Source organism: Garra rufa, chromosome 9 (genome assembly GCF_049309525.1).
Source record: "Garra rufa chromosome 9, GarRuf1.0, whole genome shotgun sequence".
NCBI lineage: Eukaryota > Metazoa > Chordata > Actinopteri > Cypriniformes > Cyprinidae > Garra > Garra rufa.
Genome location: NC_133369.1, coordinates 30344250 through 30366495, shown reverse-complemented (window position 1 = coordinate 30366495; position 22246 = coordinate 30344250). Strand labels below are relative to the sequence as shown.

Here is a 22246-nt window from a genome sequence, read left to right as displayed (position 1 = left end):
CCACTAAACGTCATTATCATTATAGTTGTGGTATGGATTTCAGTATTGTAATAGAATTAGAATGATTATTAAAACTTCTATATAGTTATCTTTGGTATGAATGGCTCTTTATTCCATAACCAATAAATAATATCCAATAACGACCTCTAATGCAATTAAACATGAAAACTGATCGTCAAATTAGTTTCTAAACATATTATACAGTGAAAAACAAGAGAAAAGGTCAAACAAACTCCATTTATTCTGGTCCGGTGTTCATTTATTCAACTGTGACACCATGAACGCTCACGACATGGGATGATTGTTCCTTCAAATGGGCCTGATTGATGAAAATTACATTTGCTTGACAGCTAATTAGCAACTTATGGATGTCTCATCACTGGCCAAGCTTGCAGTATTTGTAAATATGACATTTGCTGTCAGTTCTTGGACGGACTATGACATGATAGTTGATGAAGAGATGATCTTTGTCTTCATCTCCAGTCACTTTTGATGGTTCAATCTGAAAGTTTATGGACAGTTGACCTCAGCTAGACCACATCTTGTATTTTCAGTCTTCTGTAATGAGTTTATGCCACAGGTACTGAGGTAATTTCTTAACTAGGTCATAGATGTTGGGTCAGATACCTCGTTTACTCTCTAACTTTGTCTGTTTCTCCCTGTGCACTCCATCTGTTTGGCTCCCTTGCTCTTTATCTCTCTGGTCTGGAGTCTTTCATTAGCCTTTTTCCGTCGTCTCTCTGTCCACCCACTTAACTGTGGATAACCCCCCTCCTCATTCTTTTGCCCGTGCGCGCTCCCTTCCTCCCTTCTTTCCTTCTCAGACTTCCTCTGCCTCCTTCGCTCTGTCGCTTCTTCACAAAAGACTCCCGGTGACAGACCTGGACTGGCCGCCTCGCTCTCACATCCTGTCTTTTCTTCTTCTCCTCCGTGGCCTCCTCTCATCCCTAGCTCGCGTTCCTTCTCTGGCGCACACGCAAGTTCGCAGTGAAGAAAGACCAATTAAAATCCATCTTGTCTTCTTGCTGTCTCCCGCCAAACTCTCTCTAGGGCCACTAATTAAAATAGAACCCTTTCTTTACCTCCCTCCATGTGTCTGTCTCTCCGCTCTCTAACCTTTCTCTCTCTCAGTCCTCACCTCTCTTCCTGTCTCGCTTCATCTCCGCTGCTCCTTTGCTCTGGTTCTCACCTGTTTTCCACAGTCTGTAGTTGATCTGCACTTTTTAAGTATCTGTGAACTTGGCTACAAACTTTGTACATTATTTTTTCCTTTCTTTCTTTCTTTCTTTCTTTCTTTCTTTCTTTCTTTCTTTCTTTCTTTCTTTCTTTCTTTCTTTCTTTCTTTCTTTCTTTCTTTCTTTCTTTCTTTCTTTCTTTCATTTTTTGTTCCTCCTTTCTTCATTTCCCACCCTTTCTTTCTTCTGTCATTTTTTTGCTATCTTTCCCACTTTCTTTCCTTTTCTTTCTTTCTGTCTGTCTTTCTTTCTTTCCTTCTTTCTTTCTTTCTTTCTTACTTTCTTTCTTTCTTTCTTTCTTGCTATCTTTCTCACTTTCTTTTTTGTTTCTTTTGTCTTTCTGTCTTTCTTTAATTTCTGTTCCTCCTTCATTTCCCACTCTTTCTTTCTTCTGTCATTCTTTCTGTCTTTCTTTCTTGCTATCTTTCTCACCTTCTCTCCTTTTTCTTTCTTTCTGTCTGTCTTTCTTGCTATCTTTCTCACTTTCTTTCCTTTTGTCTTTATTTCTTTCTCTCTTTCTTTATCTTTCTTTATTTCTTTCTTTCTTGCTATCTTTCTCGTTTTTTTTTTTTTTTTTCCTTTTGTCTTTCTGTCATTTTTTTAATCTCTGGTCCTCCTTCATTCCCAACTCTTTCTTTCTTCTGTCATTCATTCCTTCCATCTGTCGTTCTTTCTATCTTTTTCACTTCTGTTCCTTTTGTGTTTCTGTCTTTCTCTCTGTCTTTCTTTCTTGCTGTCCTTGTCATTTTTTCTTTGTTGTCCTTATTTTTTGTTCTTTCTTTTTTTTCCTTTTTATTCGTCCTTTCATCTTTGCCTTTCTTTAATTTTTGTTCCTCCTTTCTTAATTCCCCACTCTTTGTTTCTTCTGTCTTTCTTTCTTGCTGTCCTTGTCATTTTTTCTTTGTTGTCCTTATTTTTTGTTCTTTCTTTTTTTTCCTTTTTATTCATCCTTTCATCTTTGCCTTTCTTTAATTTTTGTTCCTCCTTTCTTAATTCCCCACTCTTTGTTTCTTCTGTCATTCTTTCTTTCTTTTTCACTTCCTTTCCTTTTGTGTTTCTGTCTTTCTCTCTGTCTTTCTTTCTTGCTGTCCTTGTCATTTTTTCTTTGTTGTCCTTATTTTTTGTTCTTTCTTTCTTTCTTTCTTTCTTTTTCACTTTCACTTTCTTTTTGTTTTTCTGTCATTCGTTCTTCTTTCCATCTTGTCATCCTTCTCTCCGTATTTGTCTTGCATTCTTTCTTTCATCATTCTTTCTGTCTGTCTTTCTCCATTTTTTTTTTCATTTTTGTTCGTCCTTTCATATTTTCTTTTGTTTATTCATGTTTTTTGTTCATTGTCATTCAGTTATTTTCTTTGTTTCTTTCTGTCTGCTTTTTTCTCTCTCTCTATCTTTCATTGTTTTTGTTAATCCTTTTCTTTTATTCATTTTTATTATTTTGTTCTTTGCTGTAGCTTCTTTGTCTCTCTTTTTATCTCTCTTCTCCCTTTCCTTTTATTGATGGTGTCTTGTACACACTTCCTTTTAGAGTCAACAGCGTGTAAACAAATGGGAACGTGAATTTATTTACCAAGCCACTAAGGGCCATTCTATGCTAATTCTTCCCCTATTAGTGCAACTTGACTTTTGACTCTGTGTGTGTGGCAAGCGAAGAATGAAACTCTCACTAATTAGCATGAAGCTGTTATTGGGAGCCATGGTCCGTATCTGCTGCTGTGTGAATCTTTTGACCTTACTGAAATCCTCAGGGTTTCCCTTTCCTTTCAGCGTAACCGTGCACTATCACTAGAGTAACATAAAACTGAATTTTAGCTTGCTTAACTTTAATCTTTATTTTACAACTACACATTGTCACAGCATCCTTCTATCCATATCATCAGGTACTAACTAATTTTCTGACGCGTTAAAGCATTTGTTTCCCAGCAGTGACTGTGTGACTGATCACTAACTCTTAATAATATTCCACGGTGCGGCCAAGCGAGTGCCGATGCGAGTGTGATTCAGTGCAGATCTTGCTGACGCATCTGAAATCTGTTCTGTGGACTTGGAAAAATGCCATTTTAATGATTGTGGCCATGAATTTCTCTCATGATGGAAATACACCCTCTAATATACCGCTCTTTCTCTCTCTCTCCCTCTCTTGCTCTCAGGTTAACAGGAGATGATTACTCTGTCCAGGTCAATCTGAGTGATTATCTGGATATACTGTGTCCACACTATCCTGCCGACCACCCGTCAAGCGGTCCTGTGGAGACTCTGGCTCTCTACCTGGTGGCTGAGGGCCAGTTCAGGGGCTGCGTAGAGACTAAAGAGGCCATTAAGAGATGGGAGTGTAACCAGCCGTATGCTCCCTACGGCCCTGTCAGATTCTCTGAAAAGATCCAGCGCTTCACACCCTTCTCCCTGGGCTTTGAATTCCTGCCCGGACACCATTACTACTATAGCTGTAAGTGAGCTGCAGTGTTGGAGAACATACACAAAAACGTCAATCAGGGTGACAACTTAACCTTGAACACATACATTTGTACTAAATACAACTTAAATTACGATACAATGCTATGCAGTGTTGGAAAGGTTACTTTGGAAGTTACATTTGATGACTTTTCTAAAATTCTAATAAATGTTTTTAACTGTTAGTCATTTTTAAACATTTAAACCAGGCAGTGTTATTGGGATAGTTTACCCAAAAAATGAAAATTCTGTCATTAATTACTCACCCTCATGTCGTTCCAAACCCGTAAGACCTTCGTGCATCTTCAGAACACAAATTATGATATTTTCGATGAAATCCAAGAACTTTCTTACCCTGCATCGACCGTAACGCAACTACCATGTTCAAGGCCCAGAAAGGGAGTAAGGACATTGATAAAATAGTCCTTGTGACATTAGTGGTTCAACTGTAATATTATGAAGCTATATGAGAATACATTATGTGCACAAAGAAAACAAAAATAGTGACTATATTCAATGATTTCTTCTCTACCATGTCAGTCTCCGCCATGCATTTGGCGTTTTGACGTAGAACCTGGATGCGCTGCACTTTGTTTACAAGTAGAAAATGACACACACACTGTACATAAAACAGTATTTGTAAATATGTCTGTAGATTTCGACAGAGGATGACTTGCAATTTTTGCCCAGCCTTACTTATTTGAACAAGAATATATAGACAATGAACTAAAGCCGGACTCGCACTAAAAGAGTTTTAAAATCGTAACCAATTATGAAATCTACACATAAGGAGAATCTTCGCAGATTTTCTTCCCTCAAATCTTAAACATGCACACACTACGAGATTTGAAAATTGTAGCGCATCACACACCACAAGGTTTTATGAAGATTATCATGCCAGAGGGAGCACCTCACGTGATCTCACGCAGCAGATCGCCATTGAAGTTTCAGCAACTAATGTTTACATACAGTCAAGCCTGAAATTTTTCATAACCCTGGCAAATTCTGACTTAAAGTTACTTTTATTCAACCAGCAAAGTTTTTTTTTTTTTTTTTTTTTTTTGATTAGAAACGATACAGACGTCTCCCAGAGGATAATAAGACGATGTACAAGAGGCATCATTGTGGAAACAATTATTACTCATCTTTTATTTACATTTGAACAAAAAATTGCATGTTCAAAATTATTCATACCCTTCTCAATAATCAATAGAAAAGCCTTTATTGGCTATTACAGCAATCAAACGCTTCCTATAATTGCTGACCAGCTTTTTGCATGTCTCCACTGGTATTTTTGCCCATTCATCTTTAGCGATGAGCTCCAACTCTTTCAGGTTGGAGGGTCTCCTTGCCATCACCCTGATCTTTAGCTCCTTCCACAGATTCTCAATTGGATGGGGGCTGAAAAACACCCCCAACCCAAACGCCCACACTCTCTCACTATCCTCCTGGCCGGCACAGGTGTCACTGTTGGCTTCCGACCACATCCTCTGAGATTTTTCACAGTGCGGAACGTCTTGTATTTTTTAATAATACTTTGCACTGTAGTCACTGGAACTTCAAAACATTTAGATATGGTCTTTTAGCCCTTTCCTGACTTGTGAGCAGCCACAATGCGCAGCCGCAGGTCCTCAGTGAGCTCCTTTGTCTTTGCCATGACTATATACAAACCAACAGCAGAGAGCTTCTGTTTTTCACCTGTTGAGTTGATTAAAACAGCTGTTCCCAATGAATCAGGGTAATTAAGATGCTTTAGAACAGCTTGGACTATTTGAAATGGTATAGAACTTTGGATTTTCCCATAGACTGTGACAGTTTGCAAAGGGTACAGTATGAATAATTTTGGACATGCCACTTTTTGTTCAAATGTAAATAAAAGCTGAGAAATATTGTTTTTCCACAATGATGCCTCTTGTACATTTGTCTTATTATATTTTGGGAGAAGCCTGTGTAATTTCCTGTCAAAAAAAGAATTTGCCAGTGGTATGAATAATTTCGGGCTTGACTATATTTCTACACCCACCTGGTACCTTCAAAACTGAAGCGATTTCACCACAGTGTTTCTCTTTGTCCCTACGGTTGTAGTATGTTCTCGACACATTATACCGACAGTTGTGTTATTGCAAGACTTCCACAAGCATTTTCCTTCATCTCCACTATCCAACGGACCCCGTACAGCAGCTTATTTTGCGGTCATGCATTGGCTATTGTTAATGTACTGATATAATCATATCTCTGATCATCCCAATTTAAATTGTTTGTGTGCAAGGGGATCGGAAGATACAAGATTCGGTCTGTAAATGCCTCACATTGCAGGAAAATCCGCACCAGACATTGAAACCGGCGAGGTGCTCAACAAGATTTTTTCTTCAATTTTTGGAAGGGTGAAATTGGGGATAAATCAGCCTAATACTTTCAGCCTAAAACCACTGATGTCACATGGACTATTTTAACCATTTGTGTCCTTACTACCTTTCTGGGACTTGAACATGGTAGTTGTGTTGCTGTCTGTGGAGGGTAAGAAAGCTCTCGGATTTCATCAAAAATATCTTAATTTGTGTTCGAAAGAGGAATGAAGGTCTTATGGCTATGGAACAACATGGTTTTTGGGTGAACTAACTCTTTAACCTTTCAGTTGTACTTTGACCTTTTCAGTTGTACTGTAATTTATTAAAATTATAATAATTTCATTTTAAAGCACAACCACCACAAAATCAGACTTTAGCACCTCTTTTTACTTTGAGATTGTTCAGATTTTTGAGTTTTGTACAGGTTGTAGCCTAAAGCTTTCAGCTGCAATGTGGATCAATGTAATTGGCAGACGTGGTGCACTGCAAATTCAAACAAAAGAACCAATCAAAAGAATTAGAATAGCATTGCTTTACTAAACTGCCTTTTAATGTCAGGAGGCATTGTGCACATCAAAAACAAGCAGCAAAAGAATGTTATTCAACATATCCTAACATCATCCTTTTTGCAGAAAAAAAATCCCTTTGTCATTATTATCTAACTGTAATTTAATGACACATTTTATCTTAGTAACTAATGGATTACAGTTACATTTTATTTTGTAATTAAATTATGTAATGACGTTACATGTACTTAGTTACTCCTCAGCACTGATGGTATGTAATGTTATGAAAACATATTCAGGTTTACATTACATATTCACCCTGGTGTGCATGTGTATCTTATTTTTAGAATTTATATGAATATTCATGAGGGCACAAATGAAAATGCTGATTTTCTTGCTTTTGGCTCCGCCCTCGTCCTCTCGGCTGCTCTGCATGAAGTCCAAACAGGAAGGAAAGATGTGGCCATAAAATTACATGACAGTTTTCCTGTTTTTACAGCTTTGGTTTCAGGCCAAAGCTTTTTGATTCCCTCCTCTTATTTTGTCTCTCTCTCTGGGTTAGAAAAGCACACACATTTTTTGTATTTTTTTTTTAAGCCTGAAACTAATATATACGTATATGTTTGATTTATTTTATTTTTTGTGGTCAGTGAAAGGAGGTGTTTAACCTTTAAAAAAATGTTGACATTAACCTCAGGAGGTCAAACTAAATTTATGAGCTGTTGAGATGAGATTCGCAAGTGTTGCTCCACTGTTACAATTGTAAGCAGTGTTATGCCCTTTATAATGCAGTAACATGGTTGTGCAGAAAATCTGGGCTAAATATTAGGGTTTTGGTCGATAAAATATTTATAAAAATTGCAAATAAAAAAAAATAGGATAACTCTTTAAAAAAAAAAAAAAAGAAAGAAAGAAAGAAGGAAAAAAAGATGGTTCTTTAAAGATTCTTTACATGTAGTAACGGTTCTATTTAGAACCAGAGCATCCTGAAGAACCCTTTAATGCTGAAATGGTTCTCTCTGTTAGAGATCTTAGGGTTCTTTATTCCCGCACTTTTGTTTTTCAAATCTGTAACTGTCAAAACACTAAATTACAGATTTTCTGGTGTTCAGTAATCCAACTAGTGTTTAGGGTTCTTTATTCCCGCCTTTTTGTTTTTCAAATCTGTAACTGTCAAAACACTAAATTACAGATTTTTTGGTGTTCAGTAATCCAACTAGTGTTTAGGGTTCTTTATTCCCGCCCTTTTGTTTTTCAAATCTGTACCTTGTCAAAACACATCATTACAGATTTTCTGGAGTTTAGTAATCCAACTAGGGTTTAGGGTTCCTTATCACTGCCTTTTTGTTTTTCAAATCTGTAACTGTCAAAACACCTCATTACAGATTTTCTGAAGTTCAGTAATCCAGCTAGGGTTTAGAGATCTTTATTCCCGCCTTTTTGTTTTTCAAATCTGTAACTGTCAAAACACCTCATTACTGATTTTCTGGAGTTCAGTAATCCAACTAGGGTTATGGTTCCTTATTCCCGCCTTTTTGTTTTTGAATTCTGTAAATGTCAGAACACCCCATTACAGATTTTCTGAAGTTCAGTAATCCAGCTAGGGTTTAGGGTTCAGTTTAGGGTTCCTTATTACTCCCTTTTTGTTTTTCAAATCTGTAACTGTTAAAAAACCTCATTACAGATTTTCTGGAGTTCAGTAATCCAACTAGGGTTTAGAGATCTTTATTATTCTTTATTGATCTTTATATTATTATATGATCTTTATTTATGTTTTTCAAAGCTTTAACTGTCAAAACACCAAATCTTTAACTGTCAAAACACCTCATTACAGATTTTCTGGAGTTCTGTAATCCAACTAGGGTTTAGGGTTCTTTATTCCCGCCTTTTTGTTTTTCAAATCTGTAACTGTCAAAACACCTCATTACTGATTTTCTGGAGTTCAGCATTCCAACTACACAGACTGTCAACACACTCTCAACAAGTAAATGTTTTCATTCTTAAATTTAAATACAAATTCAAGTTTAAAATTGTAATTGGTTTTCAAACAAACATGTTCTTTTCTCTTTTTAATTTCTTGGTCACATGTATGTGTGAGCTGCTCTGTTAAGCTGAAGTAGTAGTTCTTATGACCATTAATTGAATATAAATAGGATAAAATTATGATGTTGTATGGTTTTAATTTTTGAATACAGTTGACCACGTCAATATTAAAACCACTCTCTGGAGATACAAACATTTCATGTGTTTAAAACTAGCTGCTTTTAATGCTAGTTTATCTAACATACTGTAAAAACAATTAGGTTTTTTGCTTTTTAAAAACTTTGGAAGTTTACCATATTCAATCAGTGTGCCACAATCTGACAGAGTGGTAATAAAATCCTAGGAAAAACATGATGGAGCCAAGAATAGAAAGAGAATCAATATACTGTAGGAACGCACAGTAAACGAAAGCCTGGAGTGGACGGAGGGTCTGCAGACACAGGGGTCTTATAGGATGAAGGATGGCGGTCGAATAAGAGAGAGTAGAAGAAGAGGAAAGAGTCTCCTTGAAAGAAAGTGTGAGACAACAAAGGCCAAAGAGAGGGTGGGAAAAAAGAGGAAGAGACAGAAAGGGGGAAAAGTATCTTTACATAAATTACAACAGTGCTGACCTGGACAATAGAGCATTGTTCAAGCATGAGAGTGTATACACAGCACAGAGCCATTGTGTCAAACTTCACGAACCCACCCCTACCCTAATACTCTGAGCGTAAATGTGTGTATGTGTGTGTGTTTGTCTATTGTTCACTTCAAAGACAGCGTAACAATGCGTCTGTCTTTTTAATTGTTGAAGCTCAATCCTGTCGCTGAAAACAAGGGATCAGTGTGCCCAATCTAAATTCAAGTTGTAGTTTAAGTCTGTGTGTGTGTGTATGTGCGAGAGCATTCGTGGATGAAATGGAAGAGATGACTACTAAAGAGTTGTGCTTTCAAGACTAACTAGACTTTAATACAGGAAGTACCTGTAAGTGACTCTCCCATTGGCTTGTTTCCTTTTAGATTAACAACATGGATCAAGTTTCCAGCTTTGGTGTAACTGTAATGAAATCAACAGAGATGTATGAGTCAATGACATGATGCATTTTTTTAATTATTAAATGATATTATTAGTAATTAAAATTCATGCATTGACTGATACACTTCTATAATGAGCATGATTTACTTTGTATTAAGATTAATGTCATTTTTTTTAAAAGTTGTAATTCTTTATAACATTTCTTATAGATAATAATAATACAGTTGTCAACATTTAAAGTGGATCAAAACCTTTCATCAGAGTTGTCCTAAAACCAAAACAATACCCATACTTGTAATAATAATAATAATAATACATTATTAAAATCAATACAAATACATATTAAACTGCTAACTGCTCAGAAAAAAAAATACACAAAATGGTACATAAAATTATTAACTGAATATATTTTTATAATGAGTGTTTTACTTTACTAAATGTTTTACTTTACACTTTTTTTATGTATTTCATGCCTGCGAAATTACAGTCATGGTGCAACCAATATTTAGAAAAAAATAAATAAAAATACACTAAAAATGTACATAAAATGTTCATTGACTGAATACATTTCTATAATGTGTTTTTCTTTGTACTAAAATTAATGTAATTTTCAAATAAATATTAAACTCCAAAACTGTGTATTAATATAAAAAAAATTAATATCTAAATAGTATAAATATTAAAATATTATTAATATTTAATATTTTTTATTAATATTTAAAAAAATAATATAAAAAAAAACTGACAAATTAAAGTCATGGTGCAACCAAAATGCTGAAAAAAATCAGAAAAGTACCCTAAAAATATACTTACAATTTTCATTGAATACATTTCTATGAGTGTTTCTTTTTGTACTAAAATTAATGTAATTTTTAAAATAAAATGTTCTTTTTGGAAATTGTTATTAATGACAACAACAATAATAACAATACTAATAATAATTACTATTATTATTATTATTATTATTATTATTATTATAAATAAGTAAAATTAATACAAATAAATGTTAATCTGCAAAACTGATTATCAAAATACCAAATTAAAGTCATTGTACAACCAACATGCAGCAAAAAAGTCTAGAAATGTAGAAAAATCTACATAGAACGTAAACATTAAATACATTTCTATAATGAGTCTCTTTTACTTTGTACTAAAATGAATATAATTTTTCAAAAATGTGTTTTATAGAAATATTAATAATAATATTAATAATTTTATTATTATTTTAATAACAATAATTATTATTATTATTAATATTACAGAATGTTAAATTATTTAAATAATTACAAATAAATATTAAACTCAAACTGCTTATTTATTTAAATAATGTTGCTTGCCAAATTAAAGTCATTATGCAAAAAAAAAAAAAAAAAAAAAACAGAAAAGCTTATGAATTTCATGATAATTCATGGTGGTACTTTTAAAAATTATTTAGAAATATTAATGTGCAAGGAAAATACATATTTCACTTTCTCCTTGACCATTAAACCTTTGAGAGCAATTAAATTTAAACCTTTCTTGAAAAGGGTATTTAAAAGGATTTATAAAAGAGTGCGTGCGTGCGTGTGTGTTTATTATGGGTACTGTATATTGTTGACCCCCATACCAAAGACAAATTTATGTCCATGTTGTTGTTGTTTTTTTGTTTGTTTTTTATTAAACTTTACACTTAAGCTTCAATGCTAGTGCTATATCTTTTGAAAAAAATAAATAAATAAAAAGAAATTCCATTTTAGTAGTCTCAGACTTTTGCTTTAAAATTCAGAGTCACTCAAATGCCATGAACGCAACCCAAAAGGTCCAGCCCTATGCATTTGGGGTTGAGAAAACCAAAACACAGCACCCACACATAACAACACACACACACACACACACACACAGAGCCCCGCTGGAGTCAGCCATTCTCATTATCGTCAATGTGAAATTACTGCGCATACTAAATGGATGTATCTGCGGTTGTTAGACGTTCGGTTAAAAGCCTCTCTACTAGATGAAAATGGCCGCTGCTGTGGTGTGTGTTACTGAAATGGCTGTTATAGATTTATGGTTATGATTAAACGTGGAGCCAGAGACGCTCTTTAAAACAGCAGACCCACTCAAGCCTGAATTTAAGCGTGTCTACCTCAGACTTGCTGCTCAGATTATGGGAAGAGATTCATGTTCGTTTTACAGCCTTCATAACATGGCCTGATGCTAATGAGGTATGCAGATATATAAACACATGGCATTATAGGGCACATGCTGTGTTGCTGTTCATAAACATAAATTCTTTGTGTATCTACAACTGTAAGGTCAGACTTACTCTTGATGTTAACGTAGCATGCTAAAAACACCAGCAGCAGGCTCTAGCAGAACGAGAACGAGTCATTATTTTAAAGGTGCAGTGAGGATTTTTTTCTTGCTTTAATGTAGAAATTAATGACATTTTTTTGCAAAATACATTAAAATGGTGTGCACTCATGAGATAAAAACTCATCAGAAGCCTTTTAAAAGCTGACATGGAGATGGTCGTCTCATGAGGTCTGACATGTTGAATTCACACACGACCATTATGGTATGTGCATATAGATCTATTTCATGCATTAAATACATCTACCAGTCATTTCCATTTTACATTTCTGCTTTATTTTACCAGTAGGGATGTGCCCAAATGCGAATACACTGTTATGGGAGGTAATGAAGTGTATTACTGAGCCCCTAAAGGGAATAAATATGAGATGGGAAGGAAAAATACATTTCAGTGCTTTCTTTCACAATTAAATCACTGGGTAATTATACAGTACAGTTGAGGTCAAAAGTTTACACCCCCCTTTCGGAATCTGCCAACTGTTAATTATTTTACCAAAATAAGAGGGATCATACAAAATGCGTTATTTTTTATTTTGTACTGACATGAATAAGATATTACACATAAAACACGTTTACATATAGCCCACAAGAGAAAATAATAGTTGAATATAAAAATGACCCTGTTCAAAAGTTTACATACACCTGATTCTTAATACTGTGATGTTACCTGAATGATCCACAGCTGTTTTTGTTTGTTTGTTTGTTTGTTTTGTTTAGTGATGGTTGTTTATGAGTCCCTTGTTTGTCCTGAAACTTTTGTTTGTCAAAGTTTGTCAAACTCCCTGGTGTTCTACAGAAAAGTCCTTCAGGTCCCACAGATTCTTTGATTTTCCAGCATTTTTGTGTATTTGAACCCCTTCCAACAATGACTGTATGAATTTGAGATCCAATTTTTTTACACTGTGGACAAATTAGGGGCTCGCATGCAACTATTAAAAAAGTTTCAAATGCTCGCTGATCCTCCAGAAGGAAAAACAGGGTAAATGTAAATTATTTTGTCTTCTGGGAAACATGTAACTTATGTTCTGTAGCCTCTGAAGGGCAGTTCTAAATGAAAAAATCTGATATTTAGGCAAAATAAGAAAAATGTACACATTACCATTATGTTCAAAAGTTTTCTCCCCTGTTTTCCTTCTGGAGCGTTTAGAAATTATATCTGGTGACTGAGGAATTTTTAGTTAGACTGCATTGGTGTCAGATGAATACTGCTGTTTAAAAAAAGAAATAAATAAAAATATAGTAAGATATAGCACATGCAGTAACTACACATTTTGTCAAATGACTAAAATTGGGTCTCTTATAATCTCTCAGACAGGTTCAGCTCAACTTTTCGTTGAAAACATGGTGTGAAAATTGACATCAAATAACTCAAAATTCAATCATAAAACTTTGAGGCCTTCTTTCAGTTTCAGTGTTCGTGTGCTTGCTGCATTTTGAACTACTTTTTCAAAAAGCTTTTTTTGACTGCAGTTGAACAACTTTAAATGAGCAGCTTGACAAGCTGCAGTTTTGGTATAGCCATAAATGAATATCATTATATGCTATCAACTGACTTCCTGAAGGGCTTAAACACTCAGACAGCCTTTAATTTGTAGGAAAGAACAAAGCAGAAGTCTGGTGTAATGTAAAATACACACACATTATCGGCAATATCCAAAATGTTTCATAATCAGAGCACGTTTATTTCTCTTTTTCCCACTGAGGAAATGTTAGACTGTGTTTGAGCATTTTGAGGCAGCTGTGTTGTGGAATTTTGTTCAAAAGGAATATATGCAGTCATGCTTGGATCACACTTAGAGATGAGCTGAAAGCAAATATGACCTCCAGGTGTGTAAATAATGTTGTAATGGTGTAATCATGTAAGTTTATGAAGTGTGAATGTCTGCTCAGAGCCCATCTGACTGCATCAGAGTGTCCATCATCTGTGGAACGGCTCACAGTCGGTCCTGCCGAGCTCAGCATTAACGAGCCCGTTACAGCTCCTGCTTGCGCTAATGGATTAGCCATTCCATCGGAGTCAAGCAGTCTTTTTATGGCCCTGGGTTATGTGTGTATTTGTGTTTAGTGCGAGCAGTCTAAAGCATCGATTCGGTGGCAACAAATTTAGATTCTTTCCCAGTGTCAAAGACATCAGTCTCCTGTTTTACTCTCTCTCTCTTTCCTTCCAGCACTATCCACAGACGATGGACCCCCCCTCCCATGTATGAAGCTACGAGTCACTGTGTGTTGTCCACCGAGTAAGTACAGTCCTCTCTTCATCCTCTAGTTTTTTTTCCTTGAGAAAAAAACCATGTCACCCCCCCACACACACCCTCTCACGCAATCAGACATGCCCCTCTCTCTGCACGCAACCGCTCGCTCGCTTTCCCTCCTCCCTGACTACCTTCTGCAGATTTGTCCTCTTCTTCCCATTTTCTCTCTTCTGCTAATGCATTCTCCCATCATTCTATTTTTCATCCTTTTCTTCGTTCTTTCTCATGCACAATGGTTTAAATGGAGATTAAAATAGCAATATAAATGGTAAAGCAAGTCTTGTACTTGTTTTGGGCTGAAAAGTCGCCTTGCGTTGAGCAGTACATTTATTTTCAAATTAGAATTTTTCGATTTTAGAGGTATAGGTAACATTAACACATTTAAATTAAAAAATATATATATATATATTTTAAAATTGGTTTTGTATGTTTTTTGTGGGTAAATAATAAAGCCACAAAGTCAGTTTTATTAACCTGTCTGACGAATAATTATAATAATAATAATAATAATAATAATAATAATAATTATTATTATTATTATTATTATGTAATAAAATTACATAAAATGTATGTATATTATATAATATATTTATAATAATAAATGTAGTAATATGTGATATTCATATTATAATAATCATTTATACAAAAAGATACATTTGTTTTGAAATTGAACATTTGTGTAAAAAAGTAAATACATAAAATAAAATAATAAAATAACAGCAAAATCAAATTTATATACAAAAATTATATATAACAAAACATATGTGTACACACACACACAAGACAAATTGATAAAACATAAATTCTAAAACAAAAAGTAATAATAATAATAATAATGTAATAATAAATGTGATATTCATATTATAATAAACATTTATACAAAAAGATGCATTTGTTTTGAAATTGAACATTTGTGTAAAAAATGTAAATACATAAATAAAATAAAATAAAATCCCAGCAAAATCAAATTTATATACAAATAATGTATATATAACAAAACAAACACACACACACACACACACACACACACACACACACACACACACACACACACACACAACAGACAAATTGATAAAAGATAAATTATAAAACAAAAAGTAATAATAATAACGTAATAATAAATGTGATATTCATATTATAATAAACATGAATAAAATTATACACTTGTTTTGTATTTAATATAGAAAAATAAAATATTAACTAAATCAAATTTATATACAAATGCATTTATATATAATGTGTATATACATTATACAAATAAACATACAAAATAATAATAATAATATTGTAATAAAATTACATAGCAAAATATGTATAGTATATAGCAGAATGTAATAATAATATGTGATAATATTCATATTACAATAAACAATAATAAAAAATATAAGTTTGTTTTGAAATTGAAAATGTGAATTGTATGTATTTTTTATTAACTATCAAAATTATATGCAAATAATGTATATACAAAAACAAACAAATAATAATAATAATGTAGTAAAATAGCAAAATATATGTATAACAAATGTAGTAATAGTAATAATAATAATATAGTAATATATGATAATATTCATATAAGCATTAATAAAATTATATATTTGTTTTGAAAAAGGGTATTGTGTGTATTTTTTGTAAAAAATAAATAAAGTGTCAACAAAATCAAATACAAATAATGTATCCAATGTATGTCCAAAAACAAAGAAAATAATAATGTAATAAAATTGCATAGCAAAATATTACATATTGTAAATAAAATATTATTATCATTAATAATAATAATAATAATAATAATAATAATAATAATAATAATAATTTGTGATAATATTCATATTATAATAAATATTAATAAAATTATATTTGTTTTGTAATTTAAAAAGATGTTGTCTTTTTTTTGTAGAAAAATAAAATCTTAACCAAATCAAATTTATATCCAAATATTGTGTATACAGTGTGTGTGTGTGTGTGTATATATATGTATATATATATATAACAACAATAATAATAACAATAATTATATTTGTATAATAATAATGTTTATTATTATTATTATTATTATTATTATCATCATTATATTTGTATAATAATAATGCTTATTGTTGTGGTTATTATTATTAATAATTTTAATTAAATTACATTTGAATTAATTTAATTTGTAGATAATAAATTTATTATAAACTGTTGTTTATTGTTTATTGTTATTTTATTACATTTTAAATTATTTGTACACTTTTCTATTTTTTCCGTTTCCTTTTTTGTAACATGATGTGTGAAAGCGTATGTGCACGTGTATGTGTGCGTGCGTGTCCTGTGCGTGAAGCGAGGCTGGCTCTCAGACCCCTGCAGTTATGTTGACCTTCCGCTCGGCTTGGCTGATGCGGGATCAGCAGGGAATGCCGCCCAGTAAGAGTGGGAATGGCAGTCCAGTCCGTAAGCCGTCCGACCCAATTCCACCTCCTGCTTCACACACATGCACATACACACACACCAACTCAGAAGCTGTCTAACCCAATATCACAGTCCTGCCCCGGCCCCAAACGTGCCTTCTGGCCTCTCGCAGTCTCCCTAACTTTTCATGACACCATTTGTAGTTGTTCAGCAATGAAAATGTTTTGCATTTGTTACAAACTAGTTTGCCTGGCGATCAATAGCACTGTATTTAAATGTCTTTTTCTTACTTGGAAAAGTGTGTTTGTTCCACATTAAGGAAATCAAACAAACTTTCTGTTGTGAAATCAAATTCTTGAAGCCTTTAAGGAGATGTTTGGCTAAAGTGAGAAAGAACTAGTTTCTTGTTTGTGGTGGAGCAGAAAATGCTTGTGCAATTGATTTGAAATGTTTGTATGTGAAACATCGTGATCTGAGGTGGATGTGTTGTTTATTTTAGGAGCAAATATTTGATAAGGGATGATGGAGTTTTTTGTTGTTTCGAGGAGGAAAAGGTTCTTCATTCAATCGGACTAACATTTGCTTTATCTGTGGTGGATGCTTTAACGAATGCGTGGAATGACAACTTTTCTTCCTCGTCTTTGCGCATTTTCCTCTTCTGATGCTCTCGCTTCAGATGCTCCATCTCTTTTATCCCTCTCTCTCTCTCTCTATCTTTTCCCCTCTTTTTCTGTTCTCTGACCGAAACTAATCCAGACTAAACTGTAGCATCCCTGCTTCTCCCTCCCTCGCTTTTTTCCCTTTCTCTTCCTAGTGTTTAGTCGTTCCTGGAGTGGCACTAATCTCCCCCACTCTGTTTCTTTTAGTCTTCTCCTTCCCTCCCTCATTTTTATGATCTGTCGTTACCAGAGCAAAACTAATCAGAGTCTTATCCACTACACTTTCTCTGAGTCTCGACTCTCTTCAAACCTTGTCCATTTCCGGATTTTTCCTCATATTCAATTCCATCTATCCCTTGCATCATGTTCCTGAATAGTTATAGACTATATCTATTTATATTCATACATATATATGACCATTTCAAAGCATTTTGGTTGACAGCTGTGCTTGGTTGGCTTTGTCAAGGTTTAATGCACATTTTTTAGGATTTTTGTATTGATTTTGTAAGAATATGTGGTATGTAATACAATGAAATATCATTTTAGTGCTGGGCAACGATTAATTGCATCTAAAATAAAAGTTTTTGTATACATAATATATGTATGTGTGTTGTGTATATTTATTATGTATATATAAATACACACATGTATGTTTTTTTTAGGAAAATGTTACATTTATATATTAAATATATTTATATATAATATAAATTATATGAGTATTAATATATACAAGTAAATACATGTAAATATAAAAAAATACTGTATGTGTGTGTCATTATATATACATAATATATATATATATACACAGTGTACACGCATATATTATATAAACAATATCGGTTATTTTGGAATGTGATTAATCTTTGCCCAGCACTAATAATACAATATAATATTATATGATACAAAATACTATATGTATTTTTTAATTATTTATATTTATGTATATTTTATTCATTTTTTAGAAAGATTTTGTATCTCTCCTATTATTTTTTTTCCAAACAGCATACTTTTTTCTTTACCAAAATCCGTAATGACTATAATTCAGTTTTATACTGAATAAATTATATTTAAAAAGTAATGATTCATATTATAATAAACAATAATAAAAAAGTGATACATTTATTTTGAAATTAAAATTTTTTGAATATAAAATCTATATTAAAAAACCAACAAAATAATAATAATTATTGTTGTTGTTGTTTTGTTTTAACTTTATATAATACTTTTTATTTATTATAATTATTAATACTTTATTATTATTTTTTATTTTTATTATTATTAATTTGAATTATTTACACATTATTACAAATAAATAATAAATTATGAAAATTCATTTGTTTGAAAATGGTCTGTACAGTCAAATGACTTAATACGTAAATTTTATATATAAATAAAATTATACATTTATATGATGATAAATACATTTGTTTTGAATTTTTGTGTGTGTGTGTGTGTGTGTGTGATAATATTCATTTATAATATTATTTATATAATAAACATTAAGAAAAATTATACATTTGTTTTAAATTGTCAACATAATATATCAACATAATCTAATTTATATACAAATAATGTATATACTATATATACATATATACATATATATATATATATATATATACAAAAAACAAACAAAATGATAATAATAATTATAAGTTATTATTATGTTTGTTTCTGTTTAATTATTATTAATTGTAATATTAGTTTGTTTTGTATAACTATTATTGTAATATTATTAATACTTATTGGTTATTATTATTATTATTATTATTATTTATTTGAATTAAACATTATTAAAAGTAAATTTTAAAATATTTGTTTTAAAATGGCAATCTGTATATATTTTTTAAACAATAAACAAAATTAGGAAAACAGTCTGTAAAGCCAAGTGATTTTAAATATACTTAAATATAGAAATGATTTATTTTTATTTTTTTTAACATGCATCATCCATAACAATAAAACTATTTTACACAACAGAGATACCATTGAATTGTACTGTTGTGTAAATTGTTCATTTAAATTCTAAATTCTGTGTGTATATTTGATTTGGCATTAAATTGTAACCTACTGACCATGGTTTAAACCCTTTCAATCATTAACTAAAATGTATTTCATTTAAACTTTCATCTAAGCATAAAAGTAACATTTAAAATTAAAATCTGCATTTATCATCTTCATTTGCTTTCAAACATCTCCTCATTCTCCACCACCTTTCGCTTCCAGCCGTCCATCCTCCATCTTTTCCGCATACCTTCTTGCACACCTTTACAGCATTTTTCTTGTAGTGCTTTCCTCTGATCATTTGTATGTAAAGCCGAATGAAAGGAGAGATGTGTGACGGGACGTTGCGGCAGGGCATGTTTTGCACAGCTGCTGTTTGTTCCTCCTGGTAGTGCCACAAACCCACTTCGGTTCCTTCCTGTGGCAGCTCTTTTATCTGACAGTCCGTGTTGGACTGAGGGTCCTGTCAGCATTCGCCTCAGAACCAGAGCCGTGGAAATGTTACAACAGCCGCAGCCGGAGCTAAATCTCAGTCACGCGGCGGCAGCAGCAGCTGTATTTAAAGTTTAATTAAGTCGAGCTCATTTCGCTAGGTCATTTGAGCCTTAATGACCAGGCTCATGGGAAACAGAACAAGCGAAGGACAGCACAGTGATCAGTAATACCAGAAGGAATCGTGTCACGACTACAGTTGGTTGGAAGGTTGGTTAATGCCGCGAAATAAGCGTTTCTATTCATTCGAAATGTATTGAGCCTGCGTGTGAATTATTAAAAGGCTTGTATATAGGAAATGTAGCACTCGTTATGCACCATGACGGATTCTGCCGGAGTGTAACAGTGAAATAGTTCCCCCCCCGAACAGCAAGTCTCATGCTTGAAGGATCCCCAAAAGCTGCCGATGTGTCGCAGTTAAATCCATCCCCTCACTCTGTATATCGCAAAAGAAAAGCTTTATACTTGGATTTTGGTAGCAAGACACCTCGCTCGAATCCTAAAAGTGCCACCAAAACAAAAACACGCCAATATTGGAGTCTTGATTGAACGGCGTCTCATGGAAAACAGCTCTTGGGTGCCCTCGTCTTTCATCCTATTCACTTTGCTCCGCTCCCTGCACTTACTCGGGGCAACTTGTCAAAACATTAATTCTGCTGTTGTTTTTTCCCCTCCTCTCTCTCATTCAGCGTCTTACTCGGTCCTTCTCTCCCCCGCTGTGAAAAACCATTTCAGTCAGTTCTACTTTCTCTCTAATTGATCCCTGTCTTTTTCTACTCTTTTTAACTCGCTCGGTCCTGCTGTGAGCGCAGCATTTCCTTTTTCCAGTTTCTGTCCGTTTCTCAATCTCTTTAATTGTTTTAAAAAGCCGAATCTCTGTCGTTTTTTGCGCTGCCCACCTCAGTGGATACCTCGTCCTCCCCCTTTTATTCACCTCTCTCGCCTTGTTAGTTTTGTCATTCAGCAGAGCGTTTTTTCCAAAGCAAGCAATTCGGTGCCTTTACACAAGTGTAGTTTTTTTTTCCGGTGGTGACCGATCTTTCGTATAAAAATATAAACTGGAAAAACAATTACGTTTCGTACATGTCGAATTTTTTCGTTCTGTAATAGCGAGGGTGAAATTGCAGAAATTGCAGAGGCAATCTCCTTCTCATCCGTTCTCCATCTCTCACATCCTTTTCCCCAGTCGTTCTGCGCATCTTACCATGGCAGCCATGTTTTATGCAAGGAAAAACGCAACTGCAGCCATTTTGTGTTTGAAAACAAAAAAACTGCCATTTTGTTGAAGCAAACATTGCATTTAACATCAGTTAGAGAGAAAAATAGGTTTAAACTTTTGTCTGAATAATATATTTTTCTTCAGGACTGTATTCATCTTTTTTTTCTGTTGAAGTGTCAGCTGCCTTTTTTCAATTCAAAACAGCGTTCACAAAATGATGGTAGCACTTTACAATAAGGTGTCATTTGTTAACAGTAGTTTATGTATTAACTGACAAGAATGAACAATGAACAGTACAATTATTACACTATTTATTCATCTTTGTTAATGTTAGTTGATAAATAGTCGTTGATTGTTAGTACATGTTACTTAACTAACGTTAACAAACACAACTTGTGATTTTAATAATGCATTAGTAAATGCTGAAATTAACATTAACTAAGATTAATAAATGCTCTAGAAGTATTTTTCATTCTTTGTTCATGTTAACTAATGTTGTTAAATAATGTTGTAAATTGTGCACATTTGGTATATTTTAATGGTAATTATAGATTAAATATAAATAATAATGCAAATTCTTATTCATCCTAGTTTCATTTAATGCCTCATTATGGTTTTGTGTCATGATATGGCTAATGTTACCATTACTTTGTAAACGAATACATATTTTGCATTTGTTTATTTTTTTATTTTATTTGATTGTGTTAAATACATTTATTTTTTACATTTTGTATGTTGTCAGATGTAAACAACTGTCTAAATTGAGACTCTTCTCTGAATTTGAAAATCAATCATTGCATCCTGTTTTTGTGTTTAAAAAAAATGTATTTCAAAAAGGTTAATTATAAAATAATGATTGATGTATTTGTTATTTTTGGTTAAAATTCTTATAGATCTTTTAGTCTATAAAAATGATAGATTATTCCTATCGTGCCCTATGTAAACTGGTTGAATATTCAAAATAATTTGAATTTGAAAAGTCTTTTTCATGCTTTCCTGTTTTCCAAGATTTAAATAATAATAATGTGATCTATATATGATAAAGTCAAACAATGTTTGATTAGTAATTTCATTATAATTGCATTTATAATAACATTTATGAATATTGTGTTTTTGAGCTTAATTTAATCTGATTTAATTTTACATTTCTATTGTTTTGATGCTCATTCGTAGTTATTTTCTATTAAGGTTTCGTTTTATCTGCACACATTTTCTCATTTCTTGACTGTAGAAAAATAAGGCATTTTTGAATGAAATCTTTAAAGATGGATTTCATCTCTCTGTTTGGTCAAGT

The 22246-nt window shown here is 32.8% G+C and overlaps 1 protein-coding gene across 1 annotated transcript in view; it reads left to right on the top strand.

The window, feature by feature from the left end:
- The window catches only part of efna4 (ephrin A4), a 64695-nt gene that overhangs the window by 41243 nt on the left and 1206 nt on the right, over positions 1-22246 (top strand). Inside the window, exons 2-3 of the mRNA XM_073847822.1 lie at positions 3383-3678; positions 14113-14181. Coding sequence (XP_073703923.1) covers positions 3383-3678; positions 14113-14181 — 365 coding nt within the window. The remainder of the gene's footprint in view (positions 1-3382; positions 3679-14112; positions 14182-22246) is intronic.